Source organism: Perognathus longimembris, chromosome 26 (assembly GCF_023159225.1).
Source record: "Perognathus longimembris pacificus isolate PPM17 chromosome 26, ASM2315922v1, whole genome shotgun sequence".
Taxonomy (NCBI): domain Eukaryota; kingdom Metazoa; phylum Chordata; class Mammalia; order Rodentia; family Heteromyidae; genus Perognathus; species Perognathus longimembris.
In genome coordinates, this window is record NC_063186.1 from 1,667,674 (window position 1) to 1,691,215 (window position 23,542).

General features: G+C 54.8%; 1 protein-coding gene across 1 annotated transcript in view; it reads left to right on the forward strand.

Annotated features, from left to right (window-relative positions):
• Window positions 1-208: 208 nt before the first annotated feature.
• Plod2 (procollagen-lysine,2-oxoglutarate 5-dioxygenase 2) overlaps window positions 209-23,542 on the forward strand; it is a gene marked incomplete at its 5' end in the record, with an annotated part of 38,642 nt that continues 15,308 nt past the window's right edge. Inside the window, 8 exon segments of the mRNA XM_048334694.1 lie at window positions 209-413; window positions 13,768-13,859; window positions 15,271-15,407; window positions 18,868-18,887; window positions 18,890-19,030; window positions 21,013-21,125; window positions 21,828-21,891; window positions 22,472-22,569. Of these exon segments, the coding sequence (XP_048190651.1) occupies window positions 209-413; window positions 13,768-13,859; window positions 15,271-15,407; window positions 18,868-18,887; window positions 18,890-19,030; window positions 21,013-21,125; window positions 21,828-21,891; window positions 22,472-22,569 (870 nt within the window).

A 23,542-nucleotide genomic window follows, 5' to 3' on the forward strand; every position in this document is an offset into this window, starting at 1 on the left:
GGCCTGGGGCCCGAGGGGCGGGGCCGGGGCGGGGCCCGGGCGGGCGGGGGCGGGGCCGGGGCGGGGCCCGGGGGCCCGGGGGGCGGGGCCGCGGCGGGCGGAGGCGGGGCCGGGCGGGCGGCGTCCAATGGGCGCGATCGGCCTCCCCGCCCTCCCCGCGCCCTCGGCGTTTTAACCCCGGGCCCCGCGCCCCGCCCGCGCCCTCGGTGCTCGCCGCCTCGGCCCGCGCCCTCGCCCCTCGCGCTCTCGCGAGATCTGCGCCTCCGTGGGTCCGAGGGGCGCCGAGCGCGCGGCCTCGGGCGGAAGATGGTGCGCGGCGCCCCGGGGGCCTCGCGGCCGCCGCCGCCGTGTCTGCTGCTGCTGCTGCTGCTGGCCGCTGCGCCCCGGGCTGCGGGCCTCGGCCCTGACCGCAGGTGAGCGGGCACGGGGGGGGGGCGGGGGCGGGCGGGACCCGGGGGGCGCGGGCGGGGACCCGGGGGCCTCGTGTGGGACCCGGGGGCCTCGTGTGGGGACCCGGGGGGGCGCGGGCGGGGACCCGGGGGCCTCGTGTGGGACCCGGGGGCCTCGTGTGGGGACCCGGGGGGCGCGGGTGGGGACCGGGGGTCTCGTGTGGGGACCGGGGGCCTCGTGTGGGACCCGGGGGCCTCGTGTGGGGACCCGGGGGGGCGCGGGCGGGGACCCGGGGGTCTCGTGTGGGGACCCGGGGATCTCGTGTGGGGACCGGGGGCCTCGTGTGGGGACCGGGGGTCTCGTGTGGGGACCGGGGGTCTCGTGTGGGGACCCGGGGATCTCGTGTGGGGACCGGGGGTCTCGTGTGGGGACCGGGGGGTCTCGTGTGGGGACCCGGGGGTCTCGTGTGGGGACCGGGGGCCTCGTGTGGGGACCGGGGGCCTCGTGTGGGACCCGGGGGGCGCGGGCGGGGACCGGGGGGTCTCGTGTGGGGACCGGGGGTCTCGTGTGGGGACCGGGGGTCTCGTGTGGGACCCGGGGGGCGCGGGCGGGGACCGGGGGTCTCGTGTGGGGACCGGGGGTCTCGTGTGGGGACCGGGGTCTCGTGTGGGGACCGGGGGCCTCGTGTGGGGACCGGGGGTCTCGTGTGGGGACCGGGGGTCTCGTGTGGGACCCGGGGGGGCGCGGGCGGGGACCGGGGGCCTCGTGTGGGGACCGGGGGTCTCGTGTGGGGACCGGGGGGCGCGGGCGGGGACCGGGGGGCGCGGGTGTGGGGGGCGCGGGCGGGGACCTGGGGGGTCGCGGGCGGGGACCTGGGGGCCTCGTGTGGGGACCGGGGGTCTCGTGTGGGGACCGGGGGTCTCGTGTGGGGGACCGGGGGGCCTCGTGTGGGGACCGGGGGTCTCGTGTGGGGACCGGGGGGCCTCGTGTGGGACCCGGGGGGCGCGGGCGGGGACCGGGGGTCTCGTGTGGGGACCGGGGGCCTCGTGTGGGGACCGGGGGTCTCGTGTGGGGACCGGGGGGCGCGGGCGGGGACCGGGGGGCGCGGGTGGGGGGGGCGCGGGCGGGGACCTGGGGGTCGCGGGCGGGGACCTGGGGGCCTCGTGTGGGGACCGGGGGTTCGTGTGGGGACCGGGGGTCTCGTGTGGGGACCGGGGCGCGCGGGCGGGGACCTGGGGGTCGCGGGCGGGGACCGGGGGGCGCGGGGGGGGGTCCGAGTCGCCCTGCCAGCTCCCCGGCCCGAGTCCCGCCTGGACGCGCGCAGCCCGGGCCCGGGGGCTTCCGTGAAGCAGGTCGGTGCTGCCTGCACCCGCTTCTCTTCCACCACCGCCCCCCTTCCCCCCCCAAAAAAAACCAACAAAAGAGAGAAGAAAAGGGAAAGTTTTGCCCCCGCCGACCCCTCCCTTCCGCCCGGCCGCGGCGCCCCGGGGCCGAGATCCCCATCTCGCCACACAATGGGGTTCCCCCCCACAACCCCGCCTGGTTAATTAGCCGTCCAGGGGCCCGTCTCGCCGCATTCCCACGCCCCGTCTAGCCTGGGGCCGCCTTTCCTGCTGAGGAGGGTTGGGAGCCCTTCAGGAGCACACCCCTGTCAGCTCCAGCCCCCCACCGGCCTCCAGGTGCCACCCCCCCATCTGAGGTAGGCATTCCCTCCCTGGACCCCCCCCCCCCCAGCTGGGGAATAGGGGAAGGGAGGCGGGCAGGCAAGAAGGGTGTCTGCTCTGGGAGGGCAGGTGAGCAGGGAGGAACCGAGGTCCTTTGTTAAAAAAGGACTAAAGAAACTCCCGTGGTTCCAATCCCACAACCTGGAGAAGGCCCCTGCTGTTTTACCAGGGCGGGGGGCATTTCAGCATGTGGGGGGGGGGAGGGGGGCAGGGCACCGCTCTTACTTGGTGATTGTTCTTTCTAAAGGTGTCCCTGTCTCCATTCAAGTTCAGAGTCAGAAATCAGCCGGCAGTGCCACCCAGATAGACCGTCAACTTTTATTGTCATATGCTGTGGCTTTAGAGAAAGGAAATGTGAAGTTGTGAATGTGGGGGGTGGGGGGGGGGGAGAGAGAGAGATCAGGTAGCACCGGCTTTAAGGATGGAGGCAGAGTCTCAGGTAGGGGCTCCGGGGAGTGAGTTTCTTGTGCGCTCTGGGTGTGGCTCCCACGGTGTCTGGTGGTTGCAAACTTGGCTGCAGGTCCACGTCCTGACTCTGCGGGGACATCATGCCGCTAATCGAGCTGCAGACGCCACACAGTGTAGCCGGATTCCCGGATTGCGGTTTATTTTCTCTCTTACATACGATAGCCTAAATCAAAACGCTTCTTTAGGTTACTGAGCCGACCACGTGCCTAAGGGGTTGTCTTTTAGGGAAAGCGCTCATTTATTTTTTTTTTATCCCCCCCCCCCCCCAATCTTCAAGACCTGGAGGAATTCCGGAATTTTCCGGACCCCGTTGACATTTTGAGCTGCTGTTCCTTCGCTCTTGGGGTACCGTCTGTGTCTCGTGGGCTTTTTACTCACCAGGAGAGAGATGTCAGGCAGCATCTCTTCTCCGTGTCGGAACGCAGAGAGCTGCAGCCCCTCCAGGTCTCGCTGACCCAGGCTTGAGGCGTTGTGTGTGTGCTAGGCCATGTTCCGCAGAGAGGCACTGGAAGGATAAATAGCCTCGCTTAAAGAGAAGAAGAAGTGATTGTGCGTGGTCCTTGTCCCGGCTGTCTGGAACGCTTGCGCTCCATCCGCTGGTTCTCCCCTCTAGCCGGGACTACAGGCGTACGCTCATTGCCTGGCAGTAACTCTTTTGGAAAGCAAGCATTTCTATTTTTTTCCACAGCAGCAGAGAATGGGCTGTTTGAATCGTGTCCATTGGCTTCTGGATTCTAGATTTTTTTTTTTTTCTGTGTGCCAGTTTTGGTTTGGTGCTGTGTGTTCACTGTGCTGGAAAAGATTGCATCTTTCTTAATACGTTACTGATGTGCCGGGAGGGAGGCAATTATGTCATGATGTACTGAGAGGCTCCTGGATTCCCCCGTGGTTTCCACATTCCCCCTTTGCGTGGATGCAGGCTTTCAACTTGAAACGGTTCTCTGGGTCTGGGAATGGCGTCTGCCCGTCTTGGAGCGCTCTCACGCAGAGCTTGCCTGAGCCGGTACCTGAGCTGGCGCTGGCTGCCTCCCTCCGCAACGCAGGCTTCTCCACGTGGGCAGACCTCGGTGCTGGGCCGACCCCTGGGACCGACGCTGTCATCGCAGTTGGGCAGAAACTAGATTTGGGAGGGGGGGGCGGGGAAGAGAAGAGAAGCAAATGGTTTCAAATACGGCCGTGAAGGCTTCGATTTCTTTTTTTACCCCCAGCCATATTCACTTATGAGCTCTTTCATTTGGTCTCTCATTTGGTTTAAGGAGAAAGGAAGGTTTGCACTATCTGCTGACTCAAACCAGCAATTTAGTGGGTGGAGGGGAGGGGACTGCTGGGAAGGAGAGAAGGGCAGCTTGTCCTCTGCACATGTCCTCCCCCTCCCCTCCCCTCCCTCCCTCCCTCCCCCCCCCCCCCTCCTCATCTGGCCTCCAACCCAGATCCTCAGATCCCTGCCTCCCAGTGTCGAGTGTCTGGGAATTCAGCCTGAGCTGTCCGACTCGGTTCCTTTTCTCTCTTCCGACGCGTTTGTGCTGTGGTATTTATTATGCTCAGCAGATCCTCAGCTGTCTGAAACGAAGGTCTGAGTTTTACTCATTTCTGTGCCCCTCCTCGAGTCTGCCTTGTCCTTTGTCCCCAAAGAAATCTCCGTGTATCTGTGTGGAGCTTAAGGGCCTGCCCTTGAGGATTCCGGAACCCCACCTACCCCAGGATCCCCGCCCCCCACAACTTGAACAGTGAACCTGGCCTTTCTTCCCCGTGCCCCCGCCTGCCTGCCTGCCTGCCTGCGGTCCTCCTGTCTTGGGGGCTGTGAATCGGAGGCCTGGGATGTCCTGTGACTTGCCTATGGTCACACAGGCCTTAGTGACCTAGGCCAGGGGCTGCAAGGAAGAAAACGACACACACAGCACGATCGGTGACCCCTGCGTGAAAGGAAGCCAAGTGGCCCACAAGCCCCGAGTGCGTGCGTGAGAAGCCGGGCGCAGGGAGCAGAGGCTGGACGGCCTTCCCACCGTCTCCCCCCGTAGAACTGGGGGATGTGGGCAGGCAGGAGGCCGCACCTCTGTACCAGCCCCGGTGCCCGCCGCTCTGACGCCCTGCTGTGAGAACAAGCAGCTTGACCACAGCAGAGCTGGCTCCGGGCACCGGGGAGCCGGCTTCTCACGCTCAACCTTGCCATCTCCGTAGACTCAGAAGATCTGTTTCGGGGTGAAGCAGTCTTGCCGGGGTCACAGTGAATGAAGCACTCCCTCCAGGGTCAGCTGGAAGGGACAGGGCAGGCCTCTTTCTTGTTTAGAGTCCGTGTGTGTGCTAGACATGTCAACTTTTAGTTGGTGGCTTGGCTCACTAGAAGGAATAATTAGCCTGTTCTCGAGTGGCATTCTTATTCTTGAACCTATTCATACTCTTCATTACTGTGGCTTTAAATAAAAGCAGGCCAGATGGAGACAAGGTGGCTTTGAATGTGGCCCGAGGTTCTTTGGTTCCTCTGCGGTTGCTCAGGGTTGCCTGCCTCACTAAACCCAGCCAAAGAAAAGGATGAGGTTGTTGTTACCCCCAAATATTCCTTCAGAGAGGAGGAACAGAGGCGGGTGCTCTTGTCTGTCTCTTCCTTAGATCTCCACGGCCTGGTTTTGATCTAGCTCTTAATGAGCTAATGCGGTGGGCGTAGCACACGTGTGTTGTGTGTGTGTGAGTGTGTGAATGTGCTTATATGTGCTGTTGCTGGGGCTTGAACTCAAACTCACACCTGGACGCCATCCTTTCATTTTTGTGTCCAAAGCTAGCACTTTACCATTGAGCCACAGCTCCACTTGGGTCTCTGAGGGGTTCGTCGGAGGGAAGCGTCTCGTGGGGACTTTTCTGCCCAGCTGGCTTCACGCCGCAATCCTCAGATCTCAGCGTCCTGCGCAGCCGGGATTACACTCCTGGGTGCCCGGCCACTTGTGGTGGTTTGTGTAGATAATTGGAGATAAAGGCCTTGACGGAGTTTCCTGCGCAGGCTGGCTTTGATCCGCGGCCCTCAGGTCGCAGCCTCCTGAGCAGCCAGCATCACAGGTGTGAGCTGCCGGTATCCGGCGAGCATACTGAGGGCAGTGGGGAAAAAAATGGCTGTTTATGATTTTGAAGCACACCTGGCTTCAGGCAGGGTTTGAGTTCTCCCCGGGAACTTGGAACAGTCGTGGAGATCCCTTGGTTTTATACCAGGAGAGGTTTCCATCGCCTCTTTTCTCTCATAAAAATAAAGTTCTGTGAACGACTCCATTCAAGCCTTTCTCCTTTTCAAGAGAAGAAACTGTGCCTACAGTGTACGCAGCACACCCACGTGACCCCAGTGATTCCGTCTCCCCGGGGAATCGGCGGGTGATTTGATGGGATTTTTCCGGCCCTGCAGGCCCCAGCTCGGAGGCCCCCGGCGCTCACAGGGCCCCCTTGTCCGGCTCAGCCTGTGGTTCTTTCCCGGCCTGTGGTTGGCGCCGTGGCGTGGCCAGGCCCAGTCCCCTGCATTCCTCCAGCCGGGGAGACAGGTTCGCTTTTGTGTTACGTGTGGTGTAGACGAGGGTGGAAAGCTCTGCCCAGGGACTTTACTAGGTAACCGGGAGTGAGACCAAACAGAGCCTGGACTGGAAAATCAGCAGTGCTGAGCACGAGCGGACTCACGAAATGGACAGAACTCTGTCTCCCTTTGACCTCGCTGTGGGCTGCGTCCTCAGACCCCGGCCTCCTGAGCAGCGGGGGTTACGGGCGTGAGCTGCTGGCTTACGGGGACTTCCTTGTGGCTAGCAGAGCGTGCTCCTAGCCCCTGCACACACTGTATTTCTTTTTCTGAAGGGAGGAACGTGGAACATTTTAATGTCTTCTGTTCCCCCCCACCCCAGTTCTTTTCAGAATTGCTCTAGTTCTGTGTGTTCGGTAGTATTTTTTTTGGTCGCCCTTCTGGATCTCTGGTTTAACCTGAGTGCTAGGTGCGGGCGTGCGGGGCAGAGGCGGCACTGCAGGACCCCGAGGAGGCCTGCTGCGGGGGCGCCCCGCCAGCCACTCCCTTCTGGAGCCCTGGGGAGAATGCCTCCGCCCCCGGTGTTTGGAGGTCTCACCTCTCCTGCCGTTATGGTGCCCGTGGTTGGGGCTGGCTGGGACTCACGTCGCCTTTTCCCAATTAAGTTTTGATTTAGAGAGGGGGAGGGCGCCCAGCCAGAGCTCAAGTCACATTCACATCTAGAACACTCCCCCAACTGTTTACATACCAGAGAGGAACGTGGGCTGGTGTTGATAGGAAACTCCTCTTCTGCCCCCTCGGAGGGGCCGCTCACGCCGCAGCCCTCTGCTCCCAAGAACCAACTGCCCTCTCCCGCTTCGTTCTCGGTGGTTTGCAGCACGGAGATGAGCAGGAACAATGCCAGCATCCCCTGGGATGTGTTTTGATTGTTTTCTAACCCCATTGTAAAACGTGCTATCTACCAAGTAGTTACTGAAGAAGCTTTTAGATGTACTGCATGTCCATAAAGTAAGACGTTTCCCGGGCTGGGGCCGTGGTGAGTGGGAGGAGCGTGGGTTTGTGGGGGGAAGGGGCTGGGGGGGGGCTTACGTGGGTGAGAGGGGTGTGCACACACTTGCTCTGGAGCAAGCACTGTGAGACTGGGGTGCTGGGGCAGAAAGCGGCGAATGCCTTCCTACCTGGACTTTTCCCTGAGGGGTTGTTGGGGCCTCACAGAGCCGGGGTGTTTGTGTGTCTCTTTCCCTCCCTCGCTTCTCCTCCACACCCCACACCAGATGGGGAGCTGGCCCAGGAGCCGTGGACCGGAGCAGCCCCTCCCGTCCTGGCCATGAGAGCCCTTGGGGGTGCAGCCCGGGAATGACGAGGACCCTCCAGGAATAGGACTGAAGGGAGGCGAGCATTCTTTATCCAAGGGGGTGGGGGAGAGAGGCCTGAGGTCTGACTTTACCCTGATTGGCTTCCATAACTGCCTGTTGAAGCCGGACAAGTCCCTCAGCAGTGTTAAGAAGCGGATGGGCAAGTCTGTTAGACAGCGGGCCCCAGCCGCAGGTTCCGCATTACGGTGGAATAATAATACTCTATTTCTAGACTCAAAAGCCGGAGACGGCATCCTAAAATGACTTCATGCCGTGTCAGGTTTTCAGAGGAACTTTCCAGGGAGGCGCTCATGGGAAAAAGTAACAGAGCAGTGCAGAGCCCAAGTATCTAAGTCACAGGAATGTTCTGTTCTCTTACAGAAAGTCAGAGACACTGTAGCACAGCTTATCTCTGATTACAGCTTCCTGGCATTTGGCTTGCAGCTACTAATTCTTGTGTTTTGTTTTCTAAAAGATATACAATTTTATCTCTGATTACAGTTTCACAGTGTTTGACTTGGAACTAGTAAAATTGTTGTGTTTTTTAAATAGATAGTATGTAATATAATCTCCAGTGTTCCCATGTTATACAGCACCCTATAAAACTTTCACTTCTATCCTTGGCTGGCCAAAGCTACTTTTTTACAGTGAAATGGTTCAGATTTGCAGAAGGTTCTAGAATTCGAGGAGATCCAGGGATAACAGGAAGATTTCTGGCACCTGTAGGAAAGAAGGGCTTTATGCAACACAGCAGCAGCTCAAGTATCATAAATGAAACGAGGAAAGAACTTTGAAGCCCATCCATGCTTTGTCTAGGAATGAGAGCTGTATTTTTTTAATTCTTTTTTTTCCCTGAAAGTTAGGTTTTCCTGTCGGTGCTTTTTTAATTTATTTATTCACTGCCTTGGGCATTGGTAGCTTCTTTGCTCACGGCAGAATGGATAATCAGGCTCCTGATACACAAATCTAGAGGAATCCCCTGTTCAGGAACTTGTGGCCTTTCTCCTCTTATCTGAAATCAGGACATTGCATTGAATTGGAGCAAATAATATTGACTTAAGCAGCATGTGGACATTAAGTAAATGTGTTGTTTTTTTTTCCCCCAGGCTTCTGCAAGTATATATATGACATTGATCTATTTCTAAGCCTCACGTATTTTGATGATTATTTGCAACAATCCCAGGAAGGTGGTAGAAATACGGCAGTGTTAAAAATGGACCCCTGACAGCAAACTACACATGCTTGTGTAGTTGCTTGCATTCCTAATCTTTAACGTTTGTATTTTTTTTAAGAAATAAGACATATAAAACATGTGAAAAATTACACATATCTTATTGTCACTAGAAGAACATAAAAATAGTATGTGTCGGGGCTGGGAACGTGCCTTAGTGGTAAAGTGCTCGCCTAGCATGCATGAAGCCCTGGGTTCGATTCTTCAGCACCACATAAACAGAAAAGGCCGGAAGTGACGCTGTGGCTCAAGTGGCAGAGTGCTAGCCTTGAGCAAAAGAAGCCAGGGACAGTGCTCAGGCCCTGAGTTCAAGCCCCAAGACTGGCAAAAAAAAAAATAGTATGTGTGTGTGGACAGGGTAGTGGATAATATTTCCATGTATGTATATATTGTTCAGTGTTTACATCAGGTTAAACATCCTGTCTTCTTTTTTAAAAAAAGTCCAATAAGTCTCTTACTTATGGTGAACACTTTCAAGCTTTTCCTTCTGGCTTCTTTGAGATGCCCAGGACAGCATTTATTATCTGCTGTTATTCTTGTGTTCCGCAGCAGACTGGGGCTACCTGCTCCGTGGCTTAGCTCCTTGGTCAGCTCCCTGCACCCCTCCCCCCCCCTCCCCTTCCCTCTTACCCCTCCCTCTCCCCCCTCCCTCTCCCCCCTCCCTCTCCCCCTTCTCTCGTCCACTGTTCTCTCCCGGTGGGTGAGCTCCTCAACCTGCAAGTGACATGCCTAAATGGCTCTGGGCTTTGCAGCTTTGCCGCTGTGGTTCTGTCTCGGGGCGACTGTGAATCTGAGAGGTAGCCATTCCCCAGAGTGTTCACTCACGACAGACTCTCCAAGCCTGTAGAAATTGCCAGAAGCGAGGAAGATGCTGTCCCTGGAGGGGTGTGTGTGTCGGGGGGAGGGGCGGGGGGCACCCATGGCAGGGGCCCAGTTGGCTGGGCTTCGTGGGTGCCTGGCCATCCAATGCACTGGGTCAGTCAGACCCAGCCGGCCAGCTGGGATGCGCTGACTGCGCCCCTCTCGCGGCCCAGCCCCGCGCAGCGCATCAAGGAAGAAGCTTCAGTGGGCATCTAGCCCCTCGTGGTTCGCTGTCGGGCACTGCCCCGTTACGATGAAAGAGTGGGGTGCCCAGAGAACACTTCACACCTCGCAAGCGTCTGTCCCACTTAGCTGGCGGAGGTGTGGGGTCTGGGGCCGAGAGGCCTTCGTCCTGGCTGGCTTTCCTTTCCCTTCCTTGCCGAGACCATGTGGCCTCTCTGTGGACTGTCAAGATCATAGTTTTCAGGAGCTGATCCAGGCAGGGAGGGAGCTGTGGAAAAAAGAGGCGGAGGACGAGAAGGTTCAGCTGGAGAAGAAGAAGAGAGAGGCCCTGGAGGGAGAGAGCGGGGAGGGCCTCGACCGCTGGGCCAGATTGTGAACTGGACCCCAAACTCATCTGTGAAGCCGAGCCGTGGAAGTCTTCACTCGGCTGTAAATATTGAGGTGGCTGGCTGCCCTTTGGGCCACAGCGAGACTATCCAGCTGCTTTCTGTACGACAGCCAGGATAGGAAAGCTCCACCCCCCCCGCCCCCCGGCTAACCTACCATGCAGACGGAGGAGCGTTGAATATCTCCCAGCATAAGGTCTGGGGCGCCGGGAGGAAACCGAGGCTGGTGTGGGAAGAAGAGAGATGCACCGTCCACAGCTATGAGTGGATGGCGTCTGGGTGGGGCTCCTTTCTGATAGGGGGTTCGAGCTGTGTAATTGATGCTAATGAATGCTGGCGTGAGAAATGATCTTAAGTGCTGATGTCTCCCTCCCAGATACAGTTGCATTCTGGGTGTGGATCGTTTCTTCTTCCCGGAAACCTTTCTTCCTCCGGGTCAGACCCTCTCTCTCATCTCTGTGAAATGTAGCAGGCTGTCTGGAATCCCCAATGTCAGCTCTCCCAGCTTCCTCCCCCCCCCCCCCCCCCGCCCTCCCTCCCTCCCCCCCCCCCCGCCTCTCTACCGAGTTTTTTTTTTTTTTTTTTTTTTTGCCAGTCCTGGGCCTTGGGCTCAGGGCCTGAGCACTGTCCCTGGCTTGCTTCCCGCTCAAGGCTAGCACTCTGCCACTTGAGCCACAGCGCCGCTTCTGGCCGTTTTCTGTATATGTGGTGCTGGGGAATCGAACCTAGGGCCTCGTGTATCCGAGGCAGGCACTCTTGCCGCTAGGCTATATCCCCAGCCCCTCTACCGAGTTTTAAACAAGACACAGAATTTAAAAAAAATCAGGTCAACAAATAAATGATTTATGTGCGTCGCCACAGGTCAAATCTTTTTACTTTTGTTAAGTATAGAGTGGATTGGAAATTAAATACTTAAAATAAAATGGCACGACGGTTTAAATTACAGTTCGTCCGTATGGTGGAATGCTCCCCTGTGGAAATGTCTCAAAGACGCCTCACACTTGAGAAGGGGGAGCTCTGGATGGGAGAGGGGCTGTACCCACACGCGCGTCCATGGCGTATTCATTACACGAACGTCTGTCTGTGCCTTGGGCATCTCTTGGAGGGACCTCAGCCAGTTCCAAAGTTAAACTACAAAGAAGGAAATGAATCAGTCGTGCGTGTCAGCTCATTTTTTCAATCCCATGTGTCAGCGTGGGAGCATGACGCCCCTGATGAATGACGCCCTAGGCGCTCATTTGTAGACCTTGGACTTGGCGTGGCGAATGCCCGAATGTTTCTCCCAGGTTTCTGGGGGAGCTGCCACGAATGATAAAACTTCTGACGGCCAGATGGGAGTTTACGATTGTGCCACGCAGAGTGAGCAGGGAACTTCTTAGGGAAGGGCGTGGCGGGGGGGGGCTGCACGTTTCGGTTGTCTCTGCTTGTGTTTGCATCCCTAGGTCACCTCCTTGGGCCAACTCAAATGTGTGATCGTCGCCGACATAGTTGCTATCTTGCCCTGTGATTTCGGGAACTCGTAAGTTGTTCTTGGGGTGGTGTAGAGCTGCCAACATAAGCCATAAACTTTTTAAGACTGGGTGACGGCGGCCTGCCTCCTCCTTTCAACGTGCAGAGGGTTGATACCCAATTTCACTTTTCTGTGGTTGCTATGGCAGTTTTACAGTGCTGGGGACTGAACCCAGGTCCTTGGATCCTGCCAGACCTGAGCATGCGATGTCAAGTCTAAATAATTTTAAACATGCATTCATGGGAGAAGCGAATGCCTCGTCCTCACTGAGGCTAGTAAATGGACGTTAGGCCTTTCCTCTCAGCTCATCTCAGCACCCCGTTTCCTAGGTCTGCTTCTAATTTTATATCCCAGGCTGGTTTATCTGTTTATGCTCTTAAAGGTTATGCAGATGTAGGTATGCAGCCCTTTTTTTCTTTTTTTATCATTGTGGCGAAGTAAAGGTTACTGTCTTTTCTCGGCCCTGGTTTGACAATGGGTGATGCCCTTTGTGTGTGAGCCCAGGAAATGGTTTCAGTGCGTCGTGTAAAATGTGTGCTAAACAGTGACAGAGCACATGTGCTTGGACAAGCTACATGACTTGCTACCAGATTTCTGGCAGGCCCTGAGCAAGCATTTGGTCGGCACATGCTGCCCCTCCCCTCGTGGGAGAGATTCCCATTTCTGTTGCATCGCTCTAGTTTGGAAACGGCAGGGCTGTCCACTACCTTGAGATTGGACAGAGCCGCCCATCCTGTCTGGAGGGGTGGGCTGGCGGGCGGGCCGCTCTTCCTTTGAAGTTAAAAATGACATCTCGTGTGCATACTTGGGAGCTTTTGCACCCTGAGTCCTATGTTCTGGAACTAGTCCCCTCTCGTTTGATGTTTGTATGGACTGGGAGAAGGTCATTCTGGAAGCCTTGTGGAGATTGGAGTCGTGGGCCTGCGTGTTTCAGAGGCTTGGTCAGGCAGACTCCTGGGCAAACGATAACTATAACTCGGGCTTAGAGTGATAGCTTTTATTGTGATGGAGGGAGATGCAAACATTTGAGGCAAGGTGCTTATGTGTGAACAGAGCTAAGCCAATTTGTCCAGTTTATAAAGGACCTCGGCTGCACGCCGGGCAGAGAGAAAGATGTAATGATAACTTCCGGAAGTTTGCACGTCCCTGCATCCCCAGAGCAGAAAGGACGATGACCCGGGCCTACCCATAGCACTCGCGTCACCAGCGCAGGGAGGTCTTAGTGCAAAGCGCGGGGTTTTATGTTACCCATCAGTTGGGAAGAATAATCTTTACAGGTGGGGTCTGTGTTGGGTGGTTCGTGGTCAAGTTTTTGTGACCAGTTATAGCCTAGGAGACAAAGGTTGGCTATCAGGCCCGGCCTGTGTGGTGCTGATGTCAGTACAGCCAGCAGGAAGCCTCAGCTGTTTAGAAAGGGGCTGGGAACGTGGCTTAGTGGTGGAGTGCTGGCGTGGCCATCTCCTTTGCCACCCACTTGGTTGATAGAGGACGCGCAGGTTCCGCAAGGCGACCGTCACTGGTATTTAAACTAACAGCACAGGGGCTGAAACCATTTCAGTGCTCTTTCATCTGTAATCGAGATGATCCCGACTATATTAAATAAGGGCCTATTGAAAACTTTCCACTCGTTTTTATGGTAGGGAGATGGAAGAGTTTTGCCCGGTTGAACTGTGTTTTAGAAGTTTTCAAATGACTTAATTTAAAAAGGAAAAAAAAACAACAACTGAAGTACGGGAGCTCTTATTTGGCCTAGGGTGGGGAGAGACTTCTGTCAAAGCGAGGGCTTTCTGAGTCATGGAATTTGGTCATATTTTCTGTATTTCAAACTTGAAGGATCTGGCTGACATTCCATTGCCTTTCCTATCCCGAGTGATGAAACCCTTGCTGTTAATTTTATACTGGAAATGTTAAGTAGAAAAAACAATCCAGCTAACAGTCAACACTTGCTGTTAACTTTTGTGATTTATACAGAAGCATCTCCGTAAGAAGGCGGCTAACTAGGGACTTTCCGAAATCTTACCGTATACTGCTTTGTTTGGGGGTGTGGTTTTTCTTTGGATGTGTAGGTGAATGGACGAGCCTGCGCTTTGCTGTGGGTTTACGGAGGCCCCGATTGCCGAGGCCAGTCAGAAGATGGGGACATCGCTCATGCCGTTTCTTCCTGTGTTTCAGATAAACTATTAGTCCTAACGGTAGCCACACAAGAAAGCGATGGGTTTCATCGGTTTATGCAGTCGGCCAGATATTTCAACTACACTGTGAAGGTACAGTACACCTTTTATTAATCACTGGAGGTGCTGGGCTTGGTGTCAGAATTATTTTTTTTTTGTAGCAACGATACCACCAGCTGTAATCAACTTGGGGTGGAATTTGTCTACTCAATGACTGTGGGTTTGTCTAGTTTCCCAGGTGCGCCGTGGTTTTATTAATGCCTGGCCATGCAAACAAAACTTCCCTTAATATTTACTAATGCTTTATTTAAACATGTTCCATAAAACAATAGAAAAACAGCTGCATAAAGTTCATATATTCTTTATATAGAGAATGCTTGGCACTCCAAAGGGAAACACTCTAAAGATTTGACTTTAGATTGACATAAAATTTTATTTTCTCTGGCCCCCCCCCCGCCCCAATTGACTGAGTACTTTTTGGGGTTGTCTGCCTTTCCATGCTTCTTTTCTTTGTTTTCAGATCATTGGGATGGGACTTGTGAAGTCCTTATCTTTCCTTTCTGTTTGTTCAAGGTTGTTGTTCCTGCTTTATTTATTTATTTTTGCATATTTGTTTCATAGGAATTTGGGAACAAAGTAAAAGTTGAAAAGGATTTTCAGGACATTTTACTGATAAGTGATCACAGGAAAGTTTGCAAAACCATTACGCTGAGCTGTTAGCGGCTCGCTGTTTTTATATTTTTTTAAATCACATTTAATAAAAGAATAGATCTAGCCGCCAGAGCTAGAGATAAGAGAAGAACAGGATGAATGTAGGTAGGACATAAAAAAGAGAGAGGACAAAAAGAATCAGGAGAAAAAGGTTATAGTTGCCTCGAGAAAAACTGAGTTCTGCTAACATGAAATGTACATCGTACTGAAAGCAATTTACACAAATAGTCAAGAGGCCAAGCTTTGCTGGCAAAGACATCTGTGTGTGTGTGTGTGTGTGTGTGTGTGTGTGTGTGTGTGCTGGGTCTGGGCTTGAAATCGGGGCCTGGCTGCTGCCCCTGGGCTTTCTTGCTCAAGGTTAGTTAGTGCTCTGTCACTTTGAGCCAAGCTGGACTTCTGGCAGTTTTATTTGGTTTTGGTGGTTATTTGGAAATAAAAGGTGTATGGATATTCTTGCCCAGTCTGGCTTTGAACCACAGTCCTCTGATCTCATGTTCCTGAGTAACTAGGATGACAGGTGTCTGAATAGATACGGAAAAAAAACCAAATTAAAAATAGAGTTTGCCTCAGTCCAGCGGCATGGCTTAGATTCACCTTGAACTGAGAAGGGAAAGAAAAACTCGAGGAGTGGGGTTATGGGGTAGAGTCCACTGGAGAGCTCGTCCCTTGCCAGGTGGTTTTTGCTTTCCTCCCAGCATCGTGGTTGAGTGGAACATGGCGCCGTGTACTGACTTTCCGTGGGATTTAATGATTTGAGGGTCCCGCGGGGATGAACTGTCCATTGTGGTTCTAGGTCCTCGGTCAGGGGGAAGAGTGGAGAGGAGGCGGCGGGGCGAATAGCATCGGAGGGGGTCAGAAAGTGAGGTTGCTGAAGGAAGCCATGCGGCAGTACGCCAGCCAAGAGGATCTGGTTATCTTCTTCACGGAATGGTGAGTCCCGGGGCCTTGGCGCTGCGCAGGGGGTGGGCAGGGTGGGGTGGGGTCGGGCGGTACGGTGGTGGGGGTGGTTCAGTGTGTTTTAAATTATGTGCCAGAGATTTCATATTGATATCTGAAGATAATTTAGTCAATTAAAAAATGAGTGTGTGTGTGTGTGTGTGTACGTGGTACTGAGGAATCGAACCCAGGGCCTCGTGTATGCTAGGCAAGCGCTCTACCACTAAGCCACCTTCCCAGCCCAGAGGATGGATTCAGTTGCTGTACCAAGAATCCCTAATTGTGAATGCGTTGTTCAAAGGGTTTTCACGGGGGTCTCTCCGTGCATGCGACACGAAGCGTTTCCGTCGAGTGTGCCCCTCCTGCTATACCTTCACAGGGCCTCGCTTTGGGAGGAGTCTTATTATAAAAAGTAGATTAGGGCCGGGAATGTGGCTTCGTGGTTGAGTGCTTGCCTGGTGTTGCTCCGTCTGGCTGTGGTGCGCATGCCTGTAGTGTAGCCTCACACCAAGACCGTGCGTGTCTCGAGTTTGGATGTTCTTAGTAAACACAGATTAAGCATCTGTTAGATAGGAGAATCAAGTTGTCAGGTGCTGTGGCTGGAGAGGGGGGAGTGTGGGCTGAACTTGGGGTTTCTGAGGAGGACTTCCCGGCTTTGACTTGGTCTCTCTTGTCCCTGTCCCGTGATCACTGGGTGGGGTTTAAGAAAGTTGTATTGCTCTCATCCAACGAAGAGTTGTGCACTAACTGGATGTCAGACCCGAGATGGTGCAGCGTTTCTAGTCTGAGACATCACCAATGGGTGACTTCAAATAGTGGCAGTGTGTCGTGTGTGTGTGTGTGTGAAGTGGATACCAATGACAATGAAGAAAGTTTCGGATTGGAGAGAAAAGCGTAAATGAGGCCAGGGAAGACTTTTTCTGTGGCTTCCTTTCCCGGCTCCCCGGTAGCTGTATGTGCTGGTGAGGCGTGGTCCAGTTCAAGATGGAGGGGAGGGGTGCAGGAGGGTGGAGGGCCTTGAGAGGGAGGAGAGGTGTTTTCCAGAAGTGTGGCTTAGGGAGTGGTTGGCAGAGGTGGGCGGCGTTGGCTGTGTTGTCCCACAGGGCACTGTTGGGAAGTCCGTGTCGGTGGTGGAGGTGGCCAGGGGGAATCACGGTGATGATAATGAAGCCGGCCCCCTTGTCTTTAACGAGAAGTTACTACGCCGCCGCCGACTGGGTTAGGTTGCATTCTACGGGCCGAGACGGGCCCCCTCCCCCCCAGCCCTCGGCTGTCGCCGTGAGATGTTTTGTGTCCAGCTCTGCTCATTTGTGTGGGCATCTGCGGCTGGTTCTGTGCCACAGTGGCCAGGACTGAGTCACCGCCCGGGACCAGATGGCCTCGAGGCCCACCCTGTCGCCCGGAAGAGGCCAGAGCAAACATCCGTCGTCCGCCACGCTGGGCCACGAGTGCAAGCCGGCCGAGTCTGCTCCAGAGGAACCTATTTAAAACTTCTCGGGAATGCGGGACATCTCACTACTTGAAGATGACTCAAGTAGTTATTTCAGAACAAAACGCAAACCCACCCCTCACCAGGGCTTTGAAAGGGTTCTCACAAGTGTACTGGAGACAGACGGCTCAGACCCCGAAGGGTGCCCTCAGCCTCTCCCCACGTCAGCTGTGACAAACGCTCTTCAGTTGAGATGTCACCCCGACGTGCCACTCCGGTCTCCACCAGGTCATCAAGACTTTACAAGTGTTTTTCTCCCGATGTTCTCTGTGTCTGTGGTCCCAGCAACCACACACACACTAGACAGAAAGATTTCTTCCAGCTCTCGTAAAACCTTCCTCCAAGTCCTGCTGCTGGCATCTGAGGAGCCTGTTGAGCAATTCCTCCCCTAGCTTGCTGCCCGGGTGGGTTAATTGTCACCCCACCCCGGCCACTCTCTTCCCGGCTCCTTTGCCTCCCTGATTCAAAAAGCACGGAAAGAATGGTGCCCTCAGAGTGAAATGCCCCTGGGTGGGTCAGATTCCTGAGTTACGTGACAATGGCCTTCTTCCCCTCTTTGCCTTGAAGTAATTCCTCTTCCATGGAAGCAACCTGGGCTACTCTCTTCTCATTGCTGTGTCCTATCCACGGAAGGGACTAGAGCTCCAGCTGATGTCTTTTCATGGGGTTGAGCATGTCCGTCTTAGGTCTCCTGGTCCAGTCAACCACTTCTTTTTTTTTTTTTGCCAGTCCTGGGCCTTGGACTCAGGGCCTGAGCACTGTCCCTGGCTTCTTTTTGCTCAAGGCTAGCACTCTGCCACTTGAGCCACAGCGCCACTTCTGGCCATTTTCTGTATATGTGGTGCTGGGGAATTGAACCCAGGACCTCATGTATATGAGGCAGGCACTCTTGCCACTAGGCCATATCCCCAGCCCCAAGCCCAGTCAACCACTAACACTGTACACCGTTCCTCAGCTCTGGTATGAATTCATCATTAGAATTAAGTCAGGAGAAAAAGGCTTGTGTTCAAGCCAGGCTGAGGAAATTAGTTGGACTAATACTTCTTGGTAAATAGAAACTCGTTAGGTTTTCAGAAGTCAGGTTCGTTCAGTTTTGCTTTTTCTGCGCAAAGGCCTTGGAACATCGGTCTGAGGTTTGAGGATGGCTTTTACCCATATTTAAAGTTTACTTTAAACACATGTGTGTCTGGCTAAAAATACATTTGTAAAATTTATGAATCAGTAAAAACTTTAAAGTGAATCGTCTTACGTTTCACTTGAGAGCAGTCTCTTTTAAAATGGACGTCTTTGTTCTGTTCCTGTTGTTGAGTGTCTGCGATGTGACAAGTAGGATTGTTAAACGTATAGTGGAGTTTTATATATATATATAAAGTATATATATATAATTACTTCTTGGCCTCTATTTCTAACATTTCACAGTGTTGTTTTGAGATTTTATTTCAGAAGTAAGTGGTTATTGAAAATAAAATTAGGAGTACCACTACAAAAACATTGTCTTTCCTTTGGACTTCGCTAGCTAGTCTGTAGTAAACAACCCCATTACAGTTCCTGGAACTTACGGGGGTGATGTGATCTATGTTGTAGGCGGCGAGGGTCCCGTGTTGGGGTTCCGATTCCGGCGGGTGTGCGTGTGGCTCTGCATGCGCCTGTGTGCTGGTTCTGGGGCTGCAACTCAAGCTTTTCCGCCCAAGGCTGGCAGCTCCACCACCTGGGCCACACAGCTCCACTTGTGGCTTTTGGTGATTCATTGTGGAGAATCGTTTCCCAGACTTTGCCGCCTGGGCTGGCTTTGGTCAGTCTCCTGAGTAGCCAGGATGACGGGCTGGAGCCACCCGTGCCCGGCGTTCGATCCCCAGATCCCACCGTTTGTCGGAGGTCTCTTTTCTTGGTTTGTGTGCCTCGTTTCTGAAACAAGTATTTAAAATCTTGATTTTCTTTTTTGTCCCCGCCCTCTCTGCCAAACAGTTTTGATGTCATCTTTGCGGCGGCCCGGAGGAAGTTCTCAAAAAGTTCCAAAAGTCCAACCACAAGGTGGTCTTCGCAGCCGACGGGATTCTGTGGCCGGACAAGAGGCTGTCGGACAGATACCCCGTGGTGCACATCGGGAAGCGGTACCTCAACGCCGGAGGTGGGTGGGATGTCAGGGGCCCGACTACCCCGTAGAAGACAGTGGTGGTGGCCGGTGGAGGTTCAGGCGTCTCCTGAGCTGCCCTGGTCTCCTCGCTCAGGCCTAGCACACTCTGCCGCTTTGAGCCGCAGCCCCGCCTCGGACTTTCTCTTTTTGAGTAGTGAGCTGGAGATCAGAGTCACGTGGGCCTTCCTGCCCTGGCTGATTTCGAATTCTGATCCCCAGATCACAGCCTTCTCCAGAGTCGCTAGGATGACAGGCGTGAAGGCACCCGGTTACAAAAAGAAGCCGGCTTGTAATCTGTACTGAAATAGCTGCCCGGCTTCTGCCGGGTGCTCACAGGTGACATCACGTCAGGGATCCACCCCACAGCCCACTCCGGAAACTCCATTCCCAAGCCAAGCTCCCCATTTCAGGACAACGGAAGTCGTTCGCTGGGACTTCATCTCAGGACTAGGGAAGAGTAGAATAGTTGTACCACTTGGGGGGCAAACTTGTAGTCTTCCTTACCTCAGACCTATGAAGGAATTATCACCCCCTTTCTACAACTACTTAATGGTTGATAGATAGATGATGGATGGATGGATGGATGGATGGATGGATGGATGGATAGATGGATGGGTGGATGGATGGGTAGATGAATGGGTGGATGGATAGATGGATAGATGAATGGATGGATGGATGGATGGATGGGTGAATGGATGGATGATGGATGGATGGATAGATGAATGGGTGGATGGATGGGTAGATGAATGGGTGGATGGATGGATGGATAGATGAATGGGTGGATGGATGGATAGATGAATGGGTGGATGGATGGATAGATGGATAGATGAATGGGTGGATGGGTGAGTGGATGATGGATGGATGGATAGATAAAATTACACACAAAAATAAAAAAAGGTAAAAGCAAATGTCATTTTTGAAAGACAGTAATAGAAAGTGCTATGCGTTACTACTTAACCATATTTTGTGGAGATGATCATTTCTAGGTATTAAAGATTACCTTTTAGTGTTTTAGGGTTTCTGAAACTTCCGGAGAATGAGGAAAGATGGGCTGCTAGGTTCATGGTTTTGTCTTGTTTTCGTGTCTGTCTCGTTTGCCCAAGTTGACAGTAATGTTCCCTGGACCTGTTTCTTTGAGTTCTTTCATTCATAGGAGGACATTTTAAGCTTGGAGGTTACGAGAGGACAATGAGGCTTCCCGTCCGTGGTCTGGGGACAGGGGCCCCTGGTACATGCGGTGTCTCAGCCCAGCACCGCCGCTTGGCTGTGCTTCGGGCCCCCGGGGGTGCCGGGCCGGTGGGGACGGTCCTGTTGCCTCTGTTTTTCTAGACAGATTCTCTTGGCAGGTCTGGTTCTTGGGCTGGAAGGCGGTGGGGACAGCGAGCCAATTTTAGATTTCCTTTTACAGACAAGGACACACAAACCCTAGCCAGAAAAGGGTTTCCTTAGCAGGCGCGGTCACGGCTGCCTCACAAGATGGAAAAAAATGCCCTTGGATATAAAATTCCTTTGAGATTTTTTTTTTTTTGGTTCCTCATTGACAGATCCAACATTCCAGCCTTGGCATGGGTGCCGGCATGAAAAGAGTTAGTTCCTCGTTGCCTTCAAGGGGAGCGGGCGGTTTCGAACCAAGGTCGGGGAGGAGGGTCTTCCGCCTCCACTCCCTTCTCTCCCCGGCAGCTGTTTTCCCCTGGCAGCCTTGAAGGAGAGCAGTAGTTCCCCTACCGTGTGTCAGTTCGCTTCTGGAACGCGTCTGTGTGAAAGCCGTTGCTTACTCTAACTCGTGTAGCGTAGAGTCCTCAAGCCACCGGGTGTAACTCTGTGTGGTAGGTGGATGTGTTCACATACGTACATGTTATAGATGTCTCGAGGATAAGCGCCCCCGTGTCTCCCGCGGAGCGCCGTGAAGGCCTGGCCTCCCGCTGCGGCCAGCGGTCGGGTGGGATTGTCTTGACCCAGTGCCGCCTCCCGTGCAGGGTTCGTGGGCTATGCTCCGTACGTCGGCCGCATGGCGGAGCTGTGGAACCTGCAGGACAACGACGACGACCAGCTCTTCTACACCAAGCTGTACCTCGACCCGGGGAAGAGGGTAAGGGGGGCCCGCTCCCCTGCGCCCTCCGGAGCTGGCCGGGGTCCGCCCCAGCCTCAGGGGTTCTCGAGAAGGGCAGTTCCACCACCGGCCCCCGTATCCTGGGCCGCTCCGGGCGGAGGGGCGGAGGCCGGCGTGCCGCCAGCGTCCTCAGAGCTGCCGTTAGCCTTTCTGGAAGGCTCACCACGCAGAACCTCACACGGCCATCGCGGGCTCGTAGGGCCGGCCGCGCTTAGCAGCCCGCGAGGGGCATCCTGTCCTTTCTTTGAGGAAGTCGGCCATAATGAAGGGCTACTTGTTCCTGGGGGGGAGACGGGGGCCGGGGGGGGGGGCCTGCGGCAACCGTGGGCTTTTCTGTAGACGGGAGCAAGTGCCTAAGACTGATTCAAATGGAATCTTGGAGAAAAGTAAACTGTACTTGGGGCCTAGTTTTTGGTCTGTTTAATAATTTAAAATCCTACCTCTTCCATTTTCCGTTTGGATGGACACAGCTCTAGAACGTGGCACTTGGGTGTCCGGAGGGGGGGGTTAATGGAAAGCGCAGTGGAGGTGTGTGTCTTAGCTCAATCTCCCCGTCATCATTGGATCACTTGGCAGAAGAATGTGGGGGTGTGGGTCCCTGTGCGGGAGACAGGGAGATGAGTCGGAGTCACCTCCCGTTTCTCTCCTCCCTTGTAATGTGGCCGCCGTTCTCATTTTTAGGAAGCCTTGAACATCACTCTGGATCACAAATGCAAAATCTTCCAGACCCTCAACGGAGCCGTAGGTACGCGTTCTTAATTACTGGGGTGCTCATCTGTAGAAATACAAGGCCCTGTGCTCCCCGTTGCGTTTTCCTTGTCAGATCCCCCCATTTGGGGGGGCACAGGGGGTGCATTACCACCCCTCAAATATACTGGGCAGACTTAGCTCCGCGAATTTTACTTACAGTCTCTTCCTGACACCTCCGGGAGGGTTAGCATCTTGTGACTCAGAAGGGAGGGAGAGGGGCAGGGGGGGAGGAGGAAGCAGGGGGAGGGAGAATACATAGAGCCGTGTGTGTGTGTGTGTGTGTGTGTGTGCACGTGCGTGCACGTCCGTGCGTGTGTATGTGTGTGTGTGTGTAGACTGCCCTGATGTATTGAGGTGAGGGATGTGTAGGTGATGTGTTTGGGGTGGGGTGGGGGTCAGTGCCCATGTCTATGCTGGAACGTTCTGTCTGGAGCAGGCTGAGCTCCCGTTCGTGTTGTGTGTGGGCACCAGGAGCCTACTACTCTGAGGGGATTTTGCGACCACACAGACGCACGAGAATAGCCACACCCCGGTTTCCCCCATGACTGAAACTCCGCTCTCTCTTCTGAACCCAGACGAGGTGGTTTTGAAGTTCGAGAATGGCAAGACGCGGGTGAAGAACACGTTCTACGAGACGCTGCCCGTGGTGGTCAACGGCAACGGCCCCACCAGCGTGAGTCCCTGGGCGGGGCGCCCCCGGCCCCCCCCCCGCCCCTGCACACAGGGCGCCCGGCGCCGGCTCCCGGGCCCCCCGCACCGCCCCGTCTCTTTACTGTGGCTACCAGTTTATTTTTGTACTTTGAACGCCTCTGGAAAGGTCTCATTTTGGCGCGAGCCACCTGCGGCTCCACCCTTCCCGCAGCCGTCTCCTGGGCCGGTTGGCGTGAGTGGCGGAGTGGAGAGGTCCCCACAACAGAACGCCCCGCCTTTTGTTCTGTCTGTCACCCACCGCCTCAGCGTCTTGGTTACTGCTATTATTGCTACTGTGGTGGTCACGTGACCTGAACGCGCTGAACAGGGGTTGTATAGGTCAGCGAGGTGTCGCCGGTCTGCCTTGATTGACCAGTTGGGGGAAACCAGCTGGAAAGACTCATCCTGCATTGGCCCAGGGTTGATGGCTCAGACGTCATCTCCTATGCCTTTTGTTGTTGTTGTTGTTGTTCCTGGGGCTTGAACTCAGGGTCTGGGCTCTGTCCCTAAGCCTCTCAAGGCGGGTGCTCTACTACTTGAGCCCCAGCGCCACTTCTGGCTTTTCCTGGGTAGCTCGTTGGAGCTAAGAGCCTCACAGACGCTGGCTTTGAGCCTGGATCCTCAGGCCTCAGCCTCCCGAGTAGCTGGGATTCCGGGCGTGCGCCCGCAGTGCCGTCCTCCTGCGCCTTTCTGTCTCATGCGTCTGCCCCTGGGCCTGTGATCATACACACGCCCTAGAGGCAGAGCTGTGCTCTAGGTGCTAAATCAAAACCGCATATACGTAGCATGAAACACGTACTAGTCCTGTGCCGAAAACCAGGTTCTCGGGCAGTCCGGGAGATCCTCTCCTTCTCCCCCCTGTGCCTTCCCTCCGTGCCGGCCTTCTACAGAGCCGCCTTCTGCTTCTTTAATTTGTGATCCATTTCTTTGGACTCTGCACAGGGAAAACGGGCACC